General features: G+C 38.7%; 1 protein-coding gene across 2 annotated transcripts in view; it reads right to left on the reverse strand.

Annotated features, from left to right (window-relative positions):
* TAOK1 (TAO kinase 1) overlaps positions 1-21,134 on the reverse strand; it is a 74,249-nt gene that overhangs the window by 24,645 nt on the left and 28,470 nt on the right. For both annotated transcript variants that reach the window (XM_064523231.1, XM_064523232.1), the window contains exons 2-10: positions 17,998-18,224; positions 13,722-13,793; positions 10,654-10,755; positions 8,726-8,771; positions 7,707-7,803; positions 6,784-6,897; positions 5,885-5,976; positions 3,189-3,282; positions 1,721-1,802 (exon numbers count right to left, since the gene is read on the reverse strand). In XM_064523231.1, coding sequence (XP_064379301.1) covers positions 1,721-1,802; positions 3,189-3,282; positions 5,885-5,976; positions 6,784-6,897; positions 7,707-7,803; positions 8,726-8,771; positions 10,654-10,755; positions 13,722-13,793; positions 17,998-18,129 — 831 coding nt within the window. In that variant the 5' untranslated portion in view covers positions 18,130-18,224. The remainder of the gene's footprint in view (positions 1-1,720; positions 1,803-3,188; positions 3,283-5,884; positions 5,977-6,783; positions 6,898-7,706; positions 7,804-8,725; positions 8,772-10,653; positions 10,756-13,721; positions 13,794-17,997; positions 18,225-21,134) is intronic.

The raw sequence follows: 21,134 nt of genomic DNA on the forward strand, positions 1-21,134 counted from the left end.
AAAACCAAAAATGGTATTTCAAATACTATGAAAACAGGGGCTCCAATTAAACCTACGCTTCTTTGAGTTGGAGTATTTAGAGAAATTATCTAGTTGTGGCCCAGTGTGGGGAGAGTCCCCTCTCAGTGCTCAGCATCTCTAACCAAATATTAGTACCTCATCAGCTAACTCTCATTATAAAAACCTTTTCCTAGTTTAGGAAGGCCTAAAAATCAAACATTCAGCATACAGCTCTGAGTCATAAAATGGGCTGTGGACCTTTGCTCCTGGTCTCAGAATGATTAGCCTATATTATGCTCCTTTTTGGAGATAGTCACTGCGTTTCATTGCAAAGGCAGCTACACTTTGCCAATAGGTAAAATGAGTCTTGCCTATATATGCTGGAAGCAGTTTTTGCAGTCTCCAGACAAAATGTGCTGTGCAAGCGTGAGCCATTATTAACATTACTAGTTTCATTTTGTTCCTTTGGAGGACTGTACTGCCATTTCTAACATGTTTTCCTACCTGTCCCTGTAAAGTGACATGCAGCTGTTTGAGACTATTGATATGAAGTGAATATATTCACAAACATTTAATTTGTATCAATGTTCTCTTTAATTGTAGTGCAATGCTCAAAATAAAACCAGTCTGCAGAATTCTGAAATGGCAGGACTACACACCCACACCAAAACCTTTAGTGGATAATTGCATTTATTTTCTGAATACACAATTTTTTAAGAGGCAAAAGTCCTCACAACCATTTAATCCTAAAAACATGCAAAAATGTGATGATTAAACCTTCATGAATAGCATCCATCTGCTGGTAGTGCAAAATTTGGGAATATCACTGTTTAGCAGAAACATGGCCAGCACAAAATCTCCCAAAATAATGTCACAAGAACTGTAAAGAGAATGACAAGTTAACAAAATTCTGAATGCCACTTGATATCACAAAGGAAATCCACCAAAGTCACGCTTAAAATAAAGCTGTAACACCTAAGTTTCATGTGAGTTGCGTTCACTTAGGAACATGTCATCTTTTTGCAACCATCTAACACACTTGCTTTGTTTCCAGACTAGAGCAAAGAAAATCAACTATCTGCAGCACACAGGAGCACAAATGAAGAAAGAAAAGCTAAGAAATAAAGCAGAAGAAAATCTGCAAATGACTGAGGCTTATTCATGTCAAGAAAAGGAATGCGGGGAGGAAAAATTGCTTTTCTCTGTTCCCCTTCCCCCCAGGGATACTATTAGAACAGCAGATTTCAGTTCTACGTGTAAAGCACACAGGTGATGGGAGAGGATAAAAAGCCTGCAGGGGTATATATAGCATAGAATAAAGAGGGAAGTGAAGAAAGGTATTTGTTAACTAATGCATGGCAGCTTTGTCAGGATTAATTATAGTCACTGGAAGGAGAGACTGAGCTTAAGAAACTGAAACTCTCTACAAGCTGATGGTCACCCAGTGTCACTTGTTGGGATGTTCTTTTACGCTGAGAACGTGGCTGGCTCGGTGAGCCACCTGCTAACTGCTCGAGACGCTGCCAAGGGGAAGGAAAGCTGGGCCAGCCAGCACATCACAGTCCACAGCATCCGTCAGTTCTTAGCTCAGAAGTGTTAGGGATAACAGGCAGAGCATTGTTAACCACAACCCAGTATTGGAGGTGAGACAGGAAGAAAATTGCAGGGCACATCCCTTTTTTAAAACCACGTTGAGAACAGAAAGGACAAGCAAGCCAACCTTCAGAAGCTCCTCTGATGTAGGCCTGTCTTGAGGAATTTTCTGGAGGCAAGAATCTACGAAGTTTCGAAAATAATCAGACCTGTGGCAAGAACAGGAAAAGAATCCATCTGAATTAACTCCCCAATTTAATTTTAAAAGCTCAGTCAGGAACCAAGACATTCACATCTGTGTGCTGCTAGTAGAAAGAGTAGGGAGAAACCACTCATACCCAGCACTTTACACAACAGCCTCTGACATCCCTACGCACACCAAAGCCCACAGCTACTAGTAGGTGGATTCCTTTAACCTCAGCTTCCAGACAAAATGATTATTAAGAATGTAAAAATATGGGGCAATTCAAGAGGAAAGAAAAAGTTCTGTATAAAGACACAGACACCCATACATTTCAGTGCTAGGATCAACACTGTCAAATTCGATATTGCATGAACACTGCTCAAGGCTTAATCAGAGCTTCTAGCCTGCTCTGACCTCTTTGTGCAGGTGTGTTTCATCTTCAAACCGCATTAACACACAATTCCTGAAACACTTTTGGCCCCTTAGACAAAACTTCCACACTATTGCGCAGTCTGTCAGAGGTAAGACTTAAGGCCATGATTTATTCAGGAAAAACCCTCTCTCCCTCTGTAAGCAAAAATTCTGTATTTTGCCCTTTCTTTCTCTGAACATAAGTTTTCAGAAGGGCATGATTATACCCTGAACACGGCAGCAGGTCAGTTGAACAGGTTTTATTTCTGTCCCTCCCCATCTTCCCCTCTCCCCCATACAAATTGGAGTGTTGCTACTGCATTTTTTTAGTAAATTAAATTCTTGCATTTTTTAGTCACAAAAATGCATAAAATGAGTCAAGTGTTTCTTCAAGCACCAGGGTGTGAAATAGCCTAACCAGAATATTTCAGAAGTAGAGAAAAATTTCTAAAAATATGGCAGAATGGCTCAGAAAAACATAATTTGGATTTTTTGAAAATTTTTACATTAGTTTACTGCATTTGCTGTTTCTAAAGACAGTCTTCAAGGCTGGAGGCACAAAGCGTTACTACTATGCTTTACGCTTCTGAAGTTTACGCAGCAAAAATTTGCTACACACAAGCAGAGTCTTCATCTTGCAAGCAATACTCCAACAAAAAAAAAGATTTAGGAATTGACAGTGTGGTTTGGGATTAAAAAACACTAAAAAAAACTTTTTTGGATAGTCTCTGAGCTTCAAAAGTTTACTGACCCATGAACTGAACTTATTATAGCATCTTACGTTCTTTCAAGAACTTGGTCCTATTCCTACTAGGTTCTAGAGTCTAAAATGCATATTTAGTAACTGGTCAGTGTTGTATATACAATGTACAGTGAACCTAGTAAGAACCTTCCAGCTCACATCTTCCCAATAGGAATCCAGCCATTTCGGGAACTCAGCATGACAAAGCACTCCATTTATAGCCATTCCCTACAACATTCCTCCCTCAGTAATACTCACCATTCATTAGACTGTAGTGTAGGGGATTCATTCTGCGCTATGTGATATAAGGCACTCATTGCGTTCATATTAAACAAAGGAGGCTTCCTTTCCGCTACACACAAAAGAAAATAATTTTTATATAGGGAGATAGTCTCATGCTTTTCCTTTTTTTTTTTAAATTTACATCCCTTTAAAAAGAAATCACATCAGCAGAATCACTCTTGCCTGAACATGGAGCCCCAAACCAACCCTACCCTGCAATCAGATAGATATGTTGGCATATGTCCTATACCATCGGTTTCCCCACTGCAGAAGATGAAAGCACTTTGAAGATCAAATGCCTTGTCCTCTCAAGCTTTTAAATTACGTGGTTTATCATAGTTTACTTCTCTGACTCATTTTAATGTACTAAAATAGGAGTAAGTTAACAGTAAGTTCTATACTCAGTGCTTAGCCACTAAGTGTTCTTGGTTTGGTTTTTGTCCTCTCCTTTTTTTCTCCTTTCTTTTTTTTTTTTTTTAAACTACAGTTGCTTAAAAACTAACAAATATTAAATTCTAGTAAGACAGTAGTGATGAGGCAAAAGCTGGTTACAACAGCTACCAAATCACACTAACTGACTAAGCACACAGGCAGGAAGTCAGGAACAGGCTAACTCTTTATACTATTTGGAGAGTCGCATTCTCTTTGGCTCTTCTCTCTTTCAAGCTTGTGTTACTCTTATAGACTGACACAGCGTGAAAGCTTAATGAGGAAGGAGATGATCTCACTGTAACAACAGAATTGAAGCTTCATCAGAATGTTTATAGGGTAAATCTATAAAGCGCAGCCTCACTATAAACACTCCAGAGAAACTGGTCAAGCTGTAAGGACATTCTTACACCAGGGAAAATGCAACAGAAAACTTTCCTTCCTGAAAAAAACAAACAGGGGGAAAAAAAAAAAAAAAACAGGCTTTCATTCCACTTCTCATTTTGGAATCTAATAGTAGCACTGTGACAAATGCAAACTCGGGCTTGTTTCTATCAAATATTTTACAGTAATCCAAGTATGAGAGATCATGGTTAACTCATCAAGATTAGGGAACAGATTAAGCCCTACAAATTCCTCAGAAATGGCAAATTGAGGAGTTAAACTTTTCCTGAAATGTAGCAGTTTACCTTCTCTAATCTGTTAGATAACCACTTGCGCCTACTTGGGACTGGACCGAATATCCATTAAGCTATTTTAAATAACTGTTCTCCCTATCTTTGCTCTCTTAGCTCACCTGAATAAAACGTAAAATCTTCAGAAAACACCGAAACTGAGCCTTCAACAAGGGCCATTTATAAGACTAAGTAATAGCCTGAGAAGATTATTAGACATCTCATTTCTCTGCCTTCTTTCCATGTTTATTCAAACCAACCCAAATTAGATAACCGCATAGATCCAGCTTATAATGCTCTACTGTCTTGACCCAGTCTCACCTCCCACCAAGCTAAAAGCCATCCACAAAGCCTAACGCTTCATATTGCAAAAATGCAGCATGCAGCAAGGCGCCCGGGGGTGTGGTCGCCATGAGCTAACTGCATTCCTGGAGCAGTGCATCCAGCCAAATCGCCCGAGTCCACTCGGAGCAGGATTCTGTCATGACAGTCACACCCCTTAAACTTGCTTTATATTGGCAACAAAAAAATCGCTGCTCTGAAGAAAGAATCTATTTCACGTCCTGGAAGAAAATGAAGTTGACAGTTTGGAATGCCAGACAGCATTTTTAGCTAAACTGTGCAGTTCACATGGATTAGTGCGTTCCCGAGAGCTCGCTCTGCCCAGTCAGACTGCTCCTCCATCAAGGTTGTTTTAGAGTACGAGCAATAAGATCTGACAAGGATGGTAGGACAGCCCCAGGTACAACGAGCAGGAGTAAACCTCACCATCCCAAGAAGAACTTATAGCTAATTGATTCTAGAGAGTTGGATCTTGACTATAAAGTAAACCTAAGTATTGCTGTATATTGTGTTGTGCTTTGCTGAGTGTATTTGTGTCTCAAGAAAAGATTACACATTAAATTTAAATAAAATGCCATATTAACATAGCCCTTTTAAACTTATGTTTTGCTTTAAGGAGTCTGTTCTAATAGCAGTGTCATTCCCCCGCCCCCATTCACCCCCCCAACCACCCCCTAATTTAGGGGCTAACACTTCAAAAACTGGATCATTCCAAATTTTTAAGAGATTTTCCAGCCAAATGTAGTAACAAGTGACAACATACACTGAATATAGCTATGAAGATGTCCACTTACCCCAAACTTCACTGGGGTAGAAGTCTTCAGTATATCTTAAATTTTCATGCAAACAATATCACCATTTTACCACTAAATATATTTTCACATTGGTAGTTTTCATAGTTCGTTTCTAAGGCTGTTCAACAAGTGTTTTTCAGTTCAAAAGTAACTACCTCTCTCACAGAACGTGAACACCTTTAGCAATGTAATTGGGCTATTTTCTTTGTACAAATCTTTTTCTTTGGGTAATGAAAACACCGATTCAATTAACATCAAACTGGAGACTCACTCTTGAATTCTGGGGAGCACATTTAGCTCTTTTCTCTAAAATTTAAGGCCCAAAGGAAACAGACAGAGAAGGAAGCATAGATATTCATCTGAATTACAGTGTAGAGTAAGTTCTATGTATTAAATAACTCAATTTTATAATTTTTCAAAGAAAATAACTTACCTAACTCAATACAGGTAATTCCAAGAGACCAAACATCTACTTTGCCATCATACTGCCCTTCATCCATGGCTAAAATTACTTCTGGGGCCATCCTAAAATAGGAAATAGACGCTCATAAAATTCTGTGCACTGGAACACACTATCATCCTCAGTATTTCAGGGAATTTCACCAATTTCATCTACCATAAACAAATCATTCCCCAAGACATCAAGCATGAACACAGGTTACTGGGAACAAAGACCAGTTCTTATGTGGATAACCATTAAAATGCCACACAGCTGGGCACCCGCACTAGTACAAGCCTATAAAGAGGCTACACAATATTTTCCTGTGCTTTGACCAGTTCTCAATTTATGAGCATTACCACCTTCTGGCCCTCCCACATTTCCAATCATTTAGCTGGCTGGCCAACTCTGCTGAAATAATTATAGCATGCAGTTGTGTAAACACCACAGATTAGGTGTAAGAGATCAAAAGCATACAAGGGATCTGCAAAGGGTTTTGTTCAATGAACCTGGCCTTTCCTATGAAAGAAAAACCACTCCAGTTATTTCAGCAGCCAGATGCAGTGAGAACACGTGAATTGCTAAAACCACTGGGGGGAGTGATTAAAGTATATTACAGACAATTAAATCCCACCTCTGTACCACTTAAAGTCAGAGTAAGTAGAACAGCAAAATATTTTTATTAGTTTTTGTGAACTGTAAATACATGGAACCACAATTTCTTGAAGTCAGAACCTAATTACTTTTCTTTTTTTTCCTGCAAAGGACATTTTATCACTACAACTACTGTAGGATCAAAGAGCTAATTCTTCTAATAGAGCTCAAGTACGTTAAGTACCCAGTAAACAATCCTTTTACTTCAAACCCAAAAGTGTGTAAGACACTTAGCTTACCAATATGGCGTCCCCACAAATGAATTGGCAGGAGATGCTATGGAAGCAGATCCAAAGTCAGCAAGCTTCACCTGTCCTGGCTCTGTCAGCAGGATGTTTCCTGCCTTGATATCTCTGGTTATAGAATACAAGTGTTAGTATTATTCCTCCCCAATAAAGAAAACCTTCTACGGGACAGACTATAAGACATGCCAATATTCATATATTCAAGCTGCAAAATACCTGCATTTTCTCCAAATACGGAATCTTTAATCTTTGGGTTAATAGGTTAACATGGTCCTTGATCTTCGAATCTAGTTCATCTTAAATATCAACTTAAAACTTCAGCTACTTCTAATGGTACACCTGAATGAGCTTCAAATACAGTCCAGCAAAACCTGAACCAACTACATCCTTTATAAATGTTTTTACAGGAAGTTCTAACAGTGCAATCATCCAAATCATTCATCATACTAAAATGCAGCAAGTACTTTAAATATCAGGAACATCTGCATCTCAAACTTACTGTGTATTTCTCCACACATGTTCACCTAAAACTTTTGTTTGTTTGTTTGACTATTGGCACTTTTTCCCCTTTACCAAGCAATCTTTGCACTGGAGTTGCTACGAGCTATTTTAGGTAAACCGTGTACTCAGCCTGTCTTGCTATTCTCTGCTTCAAGGGACAATCAGCACCGCACCGTATCAAGCGGGGAAAAGCTTAGCAGATTCAAAGCAATTCCACAGAAATTGTGAACACCAGATGTAAGAGATATTACGTAAGGAGATACAGAGCTTGCTAGTATTTCATTATTATTATAAATTACATATGGACACTCCAAGAAAATATTTGCTTACAAACATTAAACTTGGGATGAAGGGGATACAATCAACAAGGTAAATTACCTGCAAGTGCGTGACACAGCAAATCCATAACCACTTACCTATGGATCATATTGTGAGAATGCAAGTATGCTAATCCCTGGAGAGCACCATGGGTAATTGCTGCTATTTCCACTTCTTGCAATGGCTTTTTATGAACTTAAGGAGAGAATTTATTTGAAATTCAGTATTAAAGAAAACAATGCATTTTGCAAACATGCAGTGAGTACTGTTAACAATGCAAACACAGAGAAAATACTAAACCTTGATTTTACTAGGTCCGGCATGAGAATCAAACGTACAGCTTAAAAATAGTTCACAGCTGAGCATGCATTCTAATCAGATATAATCTAACTGTAATACAGCACCTATTTACTATCAAAAAGAGACTACTTTGCTATTTTAAACTACAGTCCCATCAGTTCTGTGATCATTTTCCCAAATACCTGTTTGAGATTCAATATTCAGTTTTCCGTTAAAGTAGCTAAATCCCAAACCCTAGAACTTTATGATGATTCACGCATGAATAAATAAATGGTAGCAATACAGGTGACTCCCAGGCAGTTCAGCCTTTTGTCCTAAAATGCTTTTGGCAAGGAAAGGAGATGAACAACTTACTGGCCACACAAATATCTTCAAAGAAAGTTCACTTCAAGCAGCCTGATAGAAAAATGACCATTTAACAAAAGACCTCATGAAACAAACCCCCAATACTGCTGCAGTACTATTTTAGTCAACAGGACTACAGTTGTTAGTAAGCATTAGGATCAACAGCAAGGGTTTTCAGAAATAAATCTTGAACTGTCATGACAGGAGAACCTCAAACTCAAAAGAGAACAAATAGCTGACTGACAACTTGCTTTAAAATAAAATGAAACAAAGGTAATCCACACACCTAGGAAAGCTGATATTCTACAGAAAGATATTATAGCTGTATGAGATTTTGAATTAGTGCAACTGTTCATACATGAGCTCTGCCTCCAAGTAAAACCATATATTCAAGGACAATTCTGTGATTCTGTAGCCTCCTATTTCAGTATTATGCTTCTGACTTTCAATCAAATAAATGTTCATGACATACCTTCTAGTAAGTCTGACGCTGATCCTAAACAATATTCCATAACAAGCTGTATGGGAAGAAATCAAAATAGTTGTTAGAAAATCACTATTAGTAAATGCATGTTTTCCAGATTTCTACAGAGGTTAAACTACCACTGGTACATACAATGCTACCTAGATCGAGTCTGCCCTGTGTCCAGCAATGAGGAAAAGGAAGGGACATGACTTCAGTCCCAAGTTCACATTTTATGAAAACAGACTGCCTTCTTATAAACTCTGTATGTTTAGATATGTAGCTCTTATACAAGAAGGAAAGGAGGAAAAAAAAATTCCAGGATACATTGTATTCATTAGAAGTAGCAAATTATTGTTTAGCAAAACAAACATATAAACAACAATAAAATGGCATTTAGAGTGAACAGTGCTCTTTCGAAAGAATTCTGCCAGTATGACAATGTCAGCTATGACGTGCTTTTCTTTCAACTACTCAATACAAGCAAAAATCCTAGCACAGATTAGTTATAACAGCAGAAAAGCACTTTGGCTGGTATGGTTTACTCTGCTCAGATAACTGGCATATGCTGTATCAACAAAACCACTTTTTTTTTGCTGGCATGAACTGTTCCTACCGTAAAAAGATTTGCTGGTCTAACCATATTGACACACCTTTTTTGATGTAAGCTGAAGTTATCTGGAAAACAACAGAACTCGGCCATAACAATGCAATTACTTATAATAAAAGCCCCATCCTGGCACTGTCATACTGACCCCTCACACAGGGACAGCTCCCACTGAAGTTCACAGAGCCTTCCTGTGTAAGATACTAAGTGACAAAGCTTCTAAAGAAGGCAACAGCTCATTCATAGCCAGTTACATATTGCATTACATATTTTATTTTATATGCATGTACCTAGCAGGAATGTTAAAATTGCATCCAGCAAGCTTATCAGAGTATTACAGGGCTACTGAAGGATTTACTTAACATTTTGTTCAGTCAAATTTCAAAAAAAGAAATTAAAACTGTCCTACAGATTTACTGAAGCTGATGCATGAACAGTACTTACAATTTAAACTATAATTTCAACTATGTGATTTCTTTAGTATGCTCTGTTACAACAACTTTGTCAATGAAAGGTGCTAAATCACATTTTTAGTTTGACAGGATTCTTCCCCTGCATAACCAAATGCATCTATTCATACACAAACATTTTATGCAAACCAACTCAAATGAACCAAATTTAGTTTTGGGGTTTGCTTTTTTGTTTAAATCGGGTGTATGAAGTCTGTTGCGATATAGCAGCCAGAAGTAAAACTAGCTAGTTGTTTTTGTTACCTAAACATAAACAAATTAAATGACAAAAGAGGTAAACAATACACAACAGAAGAATTTAGTTAAATAGTTAAAAAACTAACAATTCAAAAGTTACTTAATTAAACTTATCAGTAGGGGATTCTAATCTGTTCCATTAAAATACAACTGACCACTTCTGGAAAACATTCAGTCAGCCTGTCAAGTACTGAGTCACCATTAATAAACTCAGTGGCGTACCAAATACGCCATTACATGACCTGCAAGTATCTAACAAAACTGCCATACTTGTCTCCCAGGCACTACAAGTGAAACTCTCTCCCTTCCTTAGAGCAAGGACAGTGACCACAATCTTTTTCTCTGCTAATATTTGTTTTTAAATAATCAGTCCATCAAGCTAAATACACTGAAATAACAACATACCATCACCTCACTCTGCAAAAGAAAGGGGAAATTTCCCCAAATCTCGTTTCCAAAAACTACACTCAGTTTTGCTGAGCATCTGTAAGAGTCCTTAGCTACACTTATCTGTGTCTGTGCAATGCAAATGTTCAGGTGCCTCTTGAGAGCCAGCTGGAGATATTTTATTTAAAGTGCCCTTAACCAAGGCAAGAGAAGTGCAGAGCGCAGCAGATGCTTACCCATGCTGTATGCTCCCGCAAATAGCAGCCTTTGTATTCTATACTGTTAGGGTGCTTTATTCTTTGGAGGAACTTGACTTCCTTAATAATATCCTGCCATTTCTGTAAAAAAGAAAAGAAATAGAAAGACTTTACAAAACTGTTACCTTATTTTTCTTGTTGAAGTTAGTATGTCATTTATTTATTTTAAAAGGCAGAAACCATCTTAAGATTCCAAATTAAAATAAATTTACATCAACACCATGGTTTTCACTGCTCAACTCCTCAACCGATTGACAAAATAAGTAGTCAATTGATCAAGCTCTATGGCAAAGATTTCTTATCAATGTAGCATTTTTTATTTGTATGTATGGATAGTATACAATGGTAAACACTCAATATCTGAGCAAGTCCTCAAAAAAGAAGCAATCCCTTTCTAAGCGATACCATTTCTGCTGTCAAACCCACTATCCCAACCTGAAAGAGATGCAGATGACAAAAAGTGTCCTTTGGCAGGATCAGCTGTCTCTCACTTACTCTGGAAGATGTAAAGATCTATCGTCACAAGTAACTACATTACATCAGATGGGGCTCCATTGCATCAAATGGAGCTCCATTTGTTAGCTGCTGAACATCTAAGTTTTTGATAACATTTCTCCACTGCTAGTTTAGTCTTTACAAGTAATAGTTTAAACTGAGTTGCCTCCTGAACAAGGGAGTAGTTTGGAAGGAGTAAAACAATAAAGAGATAAAACAAAAACCAGGTTTATACTAAAAGGACTTCTGCCAGTGTAATTTTAAGGTACAAAAGAGGCCAAGAAAATGCCATTTTCCACTGTAGAGCTAACCACTTCCACTACTACATCTTGAAGGAATCGCCAAATCTCCTGCTGCACATCTGCACAGCCTCCAGTGAGAAAAACAAAAGCTCAGAAGTGCAATGGCAAAACTAAAACTGCTGAGAAAGATGTTCGAGAACAAACGTAGTACTCAAAACCATTTAAGTACACAGATGTCAACATGTCAGTGTTGACACTGAAAATGTTTTCAAGGAAGAGTATCAGTTCTGAAGTTAATCAGAAGCCAAGAAACCTCCCTCAAAACTAAGAGGTTCAAAAGCCGTTTTCCAGGTCCTGTAAGCATACACTTCTTCAGACACACACGGGTGGCTAGGATATGCAGATGGAAAGCAGTTCCAACTCACAAACAGGTTGTCACATACTCAAATGCTTTGGAAAATATGTACAAACCTCAAATCTACTCAATAAAACATGTTAGGGTTAGAGAGACAAGGGAAACCTGGGCATGTGGTACCCACAGAGAAAGCAGCTTACTGACTAAGCATGTCTGAACACAAGAAATTTTATGAGAGTTGCATTAGCGGAGTTATACTGATATCAACTCTCTCACTGACGCTCTCACTTTAGTATAGGAGTTACTCAGTTGCCTTTGAGGTACTAAGCAATAAAACCAAAAACAAGAAAGCACCACTCTAACTGAAACAAGCATTTCTTCTACATTGGGAAAAGGGTTGCATTTGTTTATCAAGACATATTTTTGATTTCCTGCATAAGAAAAGCCCCAAGATCACACTAAGAGCACAGCACTACGTATTATAAAGGTCCCTAACTTATTTTTGGAATGAAATATGTAATTATTGTAAGGAATCATTGTTCCCAAAGATAAAATCTTATTATGAAACCAAGTAAATATAAATGATACTGGAATGTCCTTAACCAATGTTATTTACACAGGCTAGACCATAACTGTAGCAAACTTCTGAACAAAATAAATAAATACAGAAAGTGTTTTAATCCTGGTCTGATTACTTTCTTCAAAATAAAGACACATATGCACTGAAGACAAACAAAAGCTATTTCTGAAGCATGCACAGTTTGTTTCATGTGAATAGGGTATTTATAGCTCATAGTAATTAAAACAGTAGGACAAGCAGTAGGTACAAATTATTCTTTCATCAGTACACGGTTAAACAAGCCACTGCAGTGACAAAATAGACACATGCATAGCAAATTTAACTATGAGGCTAGAACTTAGGATTGCTGAAGACACTACCATCCCCCACCACATGCACACAGAAAGGAAATAACACTTTAGCTCCTTGTTGTACAGATGATCAATACACAAAAGGTATGCACAGAAAGCAAGAACTGATAGTCAAACTCAGAGCAAGACTGCTTCTAAGAGTGGAATACAGAGAACGGAGGGAGGGAACCGTAAGTGCCTTGAACAACATGCTTCCAGTACTTTTATTAAAAAAATGATTCCACACCTGGTACATGTCACTACCCGAAACAGTACCAAACAAGCTGTTCGACTTGAAGTCATGTTGGGCTTTTCAAGAATCTATATTAGCACTTAAACATCTGAAGCATAAAACCAATTATCTCTACTAAGTGTCCTAGGAAAAACCACACAACTGGGGTGGCCATGAAAACATTTAATGTTTAAATCTCAGAGGCTTACTTTTACAGCTGACTCTTCAAAGCCTACCTAAATCACTAGCTCTGACAGTTCTTCCATAATTGTGCTACTGTTCAGATTTTCATATTCATTCACTCACTTTTGTTGTTTTGCTTTTGTTTTAGCTCCTCATCAGCAGAGTCATTTCAGGGGAGGATGCATTCTGCCTTACTCCTTTATACAAACAAAGTTCCTTCTGAATCTTTCACTATCACATCCATTGCTATCATCACTAACAAGCAAAATAGTATTTTAAAAATAATTTAGAACGGAATGTTTAAGGGCAAAAAGACAATTTTTTTTTAAATTTAGCTCTAATACAAATATGTTATTTTTAATTTTATTGCTTTCTGTACACTTACGTGATCCCATAGAAGAGCCTTTTATGTCCGAAAGCAATGAATCCTACCAACCTTTTCCAAGAGCAGACTAGGCAGAAATTTGCTGGGAACAGTGAAACTGATTTGTTTTGTTTACGCAGTACCCTCATTCACCTTTACTGCCATAGGAAAGACCTCTCCTGCTGTGTAGCCCAGGCTAATTAAAATCATCCCATATAATAAGTGTTTGCAATAATCTAGATTTAATGCGCGAGATGCTCCACATACCTCATTGGACTGCTTCCCACTATATGACATTTTCTTGATGGCCACCACTTCATTGGTGCGCACATCACGTGCCTGTAACATTAAAACATGATGCATCAGTTTATTCAGATCATAAATATGATGGGAACCAAACACATACATGCACAAGGATTTATGTCTGTGGAGAAAGCAGTGAAAAATCCTTAATTCTCTGCAAAAGCTAACCAGAATGGATAAACTAAAGCATCTTGTAAGTGGCGTGACTGTCGTATCTATTAGAAATTTCCTTCCAAAGCTGAAGATCACCCTCTTGTTTGCGAGAAAGTAGGACTATTTTCCCTGTTTTCAGCATTTAGCAAGTCTCCGCAGGAGTCGAAATACTGTCACTTTTAAACTAAAAAAATCATAGCTTATAAAGGCATCTGTGTTTCAAGTAGAACGGATTTTATCTAAATCAACTTCTTTCCCTGCCCAGGTACATTCCCGGCAAGGCAGAAGCAAGGCTCAACGCCCTTACTCCATTTCAAACATACACAAAGACATCACAGTATGGGTAGGAGATACCTGCTCCAGACACTACTTTCTTCCCTGTGCTCCGGGAAATAGCTATTGTTAAAGCAAGACAGATTATATAGCGAAAGATGGCAGCAATCTAAGTGACTAAAGCTTAGTTTCCAGTTCAAACTTTTATTTTTGCTGTCCAATAGTATTGTTGTTTATACAGCACAATAAGTGAACATGGTTTTTCACACTTCAAAGGCAGACTTCCTGACTTCAGACAATAATAGTCTAAGATAAGAGAAGACAAGAAGTTCTGTTTAATTTAGCACCAAAGCTATGGCTCATTCACCCTTGCGGGAAGAGACACAGCATTACTTCACCTTGCAGAAATGATGGTTCCAAACAACCTCCCAGCCAATCCTCTGTTAGGAATTTCAGTAGCACTGGGTGGTGGACAAGGAAAAAACCTCCCAGTCTCTCTGATAAGCATAATCAACTTGGACACAAAGCCAAATGATATAAATCAAAATAGTGTGCATCATAGCATTCATGATGACTGATGAAAATGCTGATATTTAAATATATCTGTACTATCAAATGCAGTCTATCAGAACATGGATTATTGAAGTACCAGGACTCTACCTTCTGTAAAAATGTTTCAGTCATATTTTAATTCTGCCATTCATTAAAAAGAGATTCTCAGAATCCCTGTCAGTCCTTATTTCAACAAGTTTGCTCATGATAAGCTTGAACCAATACTATTTTTAGTTTTCCTTTTGTCTGAGAGAATATTTCCTACCTTCTTGCTAATAACAAAGATTTGGAGTTTTTATTTTTGTTTTTTAAGACAAAAAAAAGGAAGCATATAATTCTAACTCCTAGATCTTTACTAATTAGAGGCAAGCTCTGAAACATTCAAATCAGCCAGCAGCCACAATAAAACCGGCAAACAGAATAGTAGAGCAGAAGGAACATAGCTGTAACAAAAGAGAGGGGGGTTATTCTTCTGCTCCATCTGCAGTATTTCAGTATAGTAGGTTTCCTGTGTCAAATGAAAGCTATTATTACATTGCAGAACACGGACCAGGGTAAGGATAATACCAAAATGATTCCAAGGTGCCAGACTTGCAGTTTCTAAGAAACTAAAACCATGAGGTGAACCAACAGAGTTCATGTCAATTATAAAAGAAATAAAGAAACTTTCTGTCAATGCAGGATATTTTAAGTGATGGAAACAAAAGAAGAAAATAGTGAACATTCTTAGCCAGTTATCACACATGATAAGCCTATCACCCCTGTCTCGGGGATCACTAGTAAAGGGAAAGAAAGAAAAGTACAACTAACAGAGTAAACTGCATTTAAAAAAATTGAATATTTCAAGACTATCTAGATTTTTTTTATTCATTAATTATCCCCACATATATTTATTATCAACATTTTTGATCTGGGCTGTATGCAATGAAAGCAGACTGGTGGTGATGGTGCTATTTATTAAAAAAAAAAAAAAAACCCAAGCAAACAATCACTGACTGTGTTTGTATAACACCTACAGTTCCTCATTGCTATGACTGGACTAAAAAAAGAGAACCACCGTGGCCAAGACTGCCGTGAATGTTAAAATCACTGAGTTTAGTTAGCTTTTTTTTTCCCCAGGTTCCTTGTGATCTTGAATAGTTAAAGAAAAATAGTTCCTAGACAAAAGATATGAAGATGTTACAAGGCCAGCTAATTTAAATAACCCAAACCAGGCCTTTTTTTTTTTTCCTTTCAATGACAGACATTTATGTGCACATATCCTGCTTTCCTCTGAGAGCTCCACACAAAGGATCAAAATCAGGTGACTATAGTAACTTCAGCAGTAACACAAGAGCTGCATGAGCAAAGAAAAGGTGAAGCACACCATCAGCTTTGGTAATATGCTTTTAAACAGTTATTAACTATAATCTGATACCACATTGATTAGAGAAAGTTAAATAGTTTACATTAGCTGAATTCAAATCTTGTTAAAGAAACTTAAAGAGATTTTTTCCCCCTAGTTTTATGGAAGAAGAAAATATCCAAGACATACACTCCTCTAATTTATTTCTTTGTACATACTTCATTTACACTAAGTTTCTCTTTGGTGCTGCCTTCCTCATCTTTTTGGCTTGTGCTTGACATATAAAGCATGTTAAACAGTTTCACATTCTAGATCTCTTGGAACTGGTAGCAGTGAGAAGATTCTATATATTTAACTTATAGGTTAAAGCTTCATAACACAGAAATTATAATAGCTAACAATGTATCTCCCTTGTAGGAAGCACCCCCTTACTGAGCCAAACTATCCCCTCCCCCATGGACTGGAGTAGTGTAATGCATGCTTACACTCCATCTTTTCGCAAGTGCCAAATTAGACTTACTTTCTGCCAAAGCAGCACAATCTGAACTGAGTAGAGGTAGACATGCTCTTTAGTGAATGAATGCTAGCCTACACTGAATTAATTTCCACCATTTTAGACCATTAACGACCTCTTATTTCTTATCTCCTTGGAAAAGGAGCTGGTAATGGGCAGTCAGCCCTTACAAACATTACAAAGTTAAGACAGTCAACAGATAGTGCAAATGCAGCTTCTTGCCGATGTTTGCTAAAGCCATTAGCGTACAACGTGCAGGTTATCTCTAGCTGTGTGCTGGTTTTGCATGCCCCTGTGGCTCGTGCATACCGTTACAAGATACAGTAGTCCTGAAAAACTTCAGTAATATTTTCACACAGCAGGAAGAGAGATTTATCATTTCTCTCTTTTTATATCCACTCTTTCGCCAGAGTGAATAAATTATATTAAGACCACAGGTGAGTACTGTTTCGTTAGAAAACACTTTCCTCCCCCAGATCCGTTCCCAGACAGTGGCAGCTCATAGTTTTAAGCAGGGAACAAAATTAAGAAGCTTTTCCTAATTAGTTCATCTGTGCTGCATTAAATTTGTGCTGGAAGGTTCCCAACATGGTCTGCTGCAATTATTAACAATGAATAGGCATCTCATAAAATACTGACACAAATGGCTTTCTGAAGGAAAATTGGCAGGTTTGGCCACACCTCCCATAATTATAAATGAGAAAAGGTTTTCTGAGGAAAAACGGGTTTTAATGAAGGTCTCACAATATGCTCTTAGGTTAACATACAGCAACCTGCAAATGAGGTTACCATGAAATATCCCACCTCCAGCAATACACGCAGCCTGGGAAAAATTCTGCTGTCCAGAAGCTTGCGTCAAATAAGAAGCTTTATACAGACGAATACTGGGATTCTTGCCTGCAGCAGGAAAGGATGTGACAGGACAACTGATAACGAAAATACCGACATTCAGGTGGCCAAACACAAAGAATGGCTTTAAAGGGAGCCCGTGGGGTATGCAAGACGGAGGAGAACTCAGTTGCTCTCAAGGGACAAGAGCTGATAAGGAGGCATACAGACTAACAGAACTGCACTGCCAGTCATAATGGATGGAGTAGAAGTACGAGTTTTAATTTGCAGATAAATCTCTAATTGCAACATAACCACACACGTAAGACTACCAGGCAAGGACCAAGTTCCCAGTTTTTCTCTTCAGTTTGCATGCAAACACCTTACAGATACTGCAAGTCTGTGAATGGACTGAGACTGTACAGACACACCACAAGAAAAGCATCTTTGTCCCAAAGATCATACAAACAGATCCACATTAGTTTCTTTTCCTCACTGTGTACAAGTAGTCAATGTCCAGAATCTAAGGATAAAAAGAAACGCAGCTAACATCCACAAGCCATGACGCTACTTACAAAATAAACTGCTCCGAAGCTTCCATGGCCAATCTCTCGGAGATCTGTGAAGAGCTTTTCTGGATCTTCTTTGAAGAAGAGCTCTGCAATTTCTGGGTCCTTCAGGCTGCCCGCTCGGCTGGTTGATGGCATCCTGCTGGGCAGTTAGCCGACCGACTATCTGGGTTTAAAGTGCTGCCTCAACCCTTGGTTCATCTGTATGAATGGAGCCTCTTCAGCATGGATTACTGCAAGAAAAAGATTGCAATCCTTCACTGATTATCCCGCTCTCAGAGAGAAACAAAGCTACAGAAGAGCAGTTTCCCCTTCTTCCAGAGCAAGCATCCCAGTTCCACAAAACAACGCAATCTATCTGATGTGATAATATCAAAGTCCCACCGTGACACCAGTCAGGCATTTCTACAGAACACAAATCAAAATGAACACACAAAATGAGACAACATTCCTCACTCCATCATCTGCTCAGTCACCTGCACAAAAGCCAACAGAATCTCTTTTGACCTACAACGACAACCAGTTTGTCATTAGTGAGCTCAGATTATCTTGATATCTTTCCTTTGAAGAGTTGCACATGCTATCTGCTAAATTATCAGTTGGATTTTTTTTTAAATTGACTACACAATTGCACATATGTCATGGTCTTGGAAAAGACAAACTACATGGCGCAAGTTTGACATGTATGAACTACCACTCCCATTTACTAGTTCTACATTTACATCTCCTTAATTCAGTTCTGTATTCCTTTCTTCTGTAACTGTACTCCAGTTAAGAAGAAGCCAGTGACTAATTTTTACTCATTTCAGCATGCACACAGAGAATTCTTTAAGGCTGCTCCTTCCATGACTAAATAAGTCCTAGTCCCTTCTGCTTTTTCTCATATCTAAATTCAAGAACTCTATCTTAAAATGCTCTTCAGATTCTTATTCACAGCTCTCCCCCCCCCCCTTTTTTTTTTTTTTTTTTTTTTAAGAGGAATAGTATCTAGGACAGGAGTTACCAACTTCCACATACCACATAAGTCTTTCTCCTCTGTTTAAGCAGATGCAAACATACATTTTAATTGTGATAGCACATTCTACAACCCTCTGCAATAGCCTATTGGCAAGCCGCTTCTTCAGAGGAACTTGCAACTTCAGATGCCATTAGGAATGTATGAAATTTTCTGTTTACACTGTGCATTTGCTTTCCTTTATTCAAAGTGTGTGTCTTGGAATCTATCCACTTCGGAATAAAAGTAGACTTCAAGTTGTGCTAAAATCTTACTGTATCTTTACAACAGGTGAAGCTAAGCAACCATCACAAGTAAAATGCGCATTCTTTTCCTCTGAAAGGAAGGGGCCTTGACAAGTGGGGTTTCCTCTCAATTCCCCGCAAATTGTCACCAACAAAAACAGTAGTGTGTCCCTGGCAAACAGCTAATCACACAGCTCACTTCTTTCGCAAAATCCTTCTGTCTGGTTAAGACGTGCACTTTTATGATTTGTATTTCATATTTTAAATCTGTTTTTTTTTAAAAAAAGAAAAGTTTTACAACTTCATAATGGGAAAAAAGACACTTAATCTGAGTTTAACAGATATACCCAAAGGCCCTATCCCTGTCCATTTTTTCTCCTTTTCTGGTCTCTGTAAACTCCACCTTTCTCCAAGTCTCCAGACCATCAATGAATCACTTGTTCTCCCCTCCCTGTGGAGTAATTCCTACAAGGATGGAAAAAGACATACTCCTGAATGTTTGTGCTTTGCGGTACTCTTCTTCGGACAGTTGCAGCACGTGAAAGTGCCAAAGATTGCCTGATCCCTGTTAGTTCGAGTAACTGCCAGCATCGCTACACGGAAAGCACGACTGTGTGAGAGACAGCCAAGACATACCTAGCTGTAAAGTCTGCCGGATTCTCCAACTTTTCTGATTAAGACATGCGTGGGAGAGAGAATGCAGAGAAGGGAAATGAAATCTAGCATTTTCAGAGCTTTCCTCCAAGCAGTCAGGTTTTAAAAAGATTTATAATGTAACCCAAAACATGTTTCCATGATAGCCCACTCTCAGGGGCTAAGGAAAAACCGACATCCAAATCTCAGCGATGGACCAAGTACAGAAAACATCCGTGTACAAAACACGCAGCTGTTCACAAGCGCTACATCGTGCTTGTGAGCACACACACGCGCTCCGCACACCGATGCGGGCAGCCTCGCGGGAACCTTCGAAGCAGGCAGCGCTGGCACGACAACCTGACTGCCAGCGAAGCACAGTGAGATGCACAGGACTGCGATATCTCCACCTTGTGTTGCATAACACAGTAACAAATACAGTGTGGGAAGGATAATAATTAGCTGCAGTTCAGGCCATACCTGCAGCATGCTACATTTATGAAGACTGGAAGAAAAGTATTTTTGTTATTTCTGTCTGGCTTTCAAAAAAGCCAACAATATTCCACTTGATTCCAGCCCTAACAAGCACATAACACTGAAAGACAACTGTTTCGCATTTACAGCCCTGCGCTAAACAATAGACAAAAAGCATCAGTCAGAGAAGCGGGCGAACGGCGCTGGGGGAAGGGAGCTGATAACCAGAGCACACTCAGTGTTATTGAAGGAATGTTTCTTGGATCGACGGTAATGATGTCATGTTCCATCTTTTAAGAAGCATCGGATTCTTACAAAAAGGACATTGTTGTTCAAAAGCAACTGCTGCAATCCCACAATGCCCTTTTCCCTACATCTGTTAGTCAGAGGGGCTAGGCTTGGATAAACCTGCTAATGTGGCCAAAAGTCACATGTCCCCTCGAGTGAGCGAGTGTGCCTGAGTGTGAGAAAGGGAGCGCCGAGAAAACCCCCGCGCGCACGCAGCTGAACGGGATTACGGCTGCCCCCGCCCCGCTCGCCCCTCGCGCCCAAGCGGCCACCAGCCTGGCTCTTGGCACGACGTCTCAGCGCGCCTCGGAAATGTCATCAACAGGCAATGCTTTTCACCGCTGCTGAAACTCTTACCGGGCTAATTGGCAATCTACGCAGAAGTGGTGCAGGGCTGGCTACTGCTCTGCCTTACTCCAAATGGCAAATTAGAGAATTGGCAAGACCAGAGCTCCCCATCTACTGCGATGCACCTTAAAATACATGTTTTTCACTTTAATCCTGAGAAC

Source organism: Dromaius novaehollandiae, chromosome 19, assembly GCF_036370855.1.
Source record: "Dromaius novaehollandiae isolate bDroNov1 chromosome 19, bDroNov1.hap1, whole genome shotgun sequence".
Lineage (NCBI taxonomy): Eukaryota > Metazoa > Chordata > Aves > Casuariiformes > Dromaiidae > Dromaius > Dromaius novaehollandiae.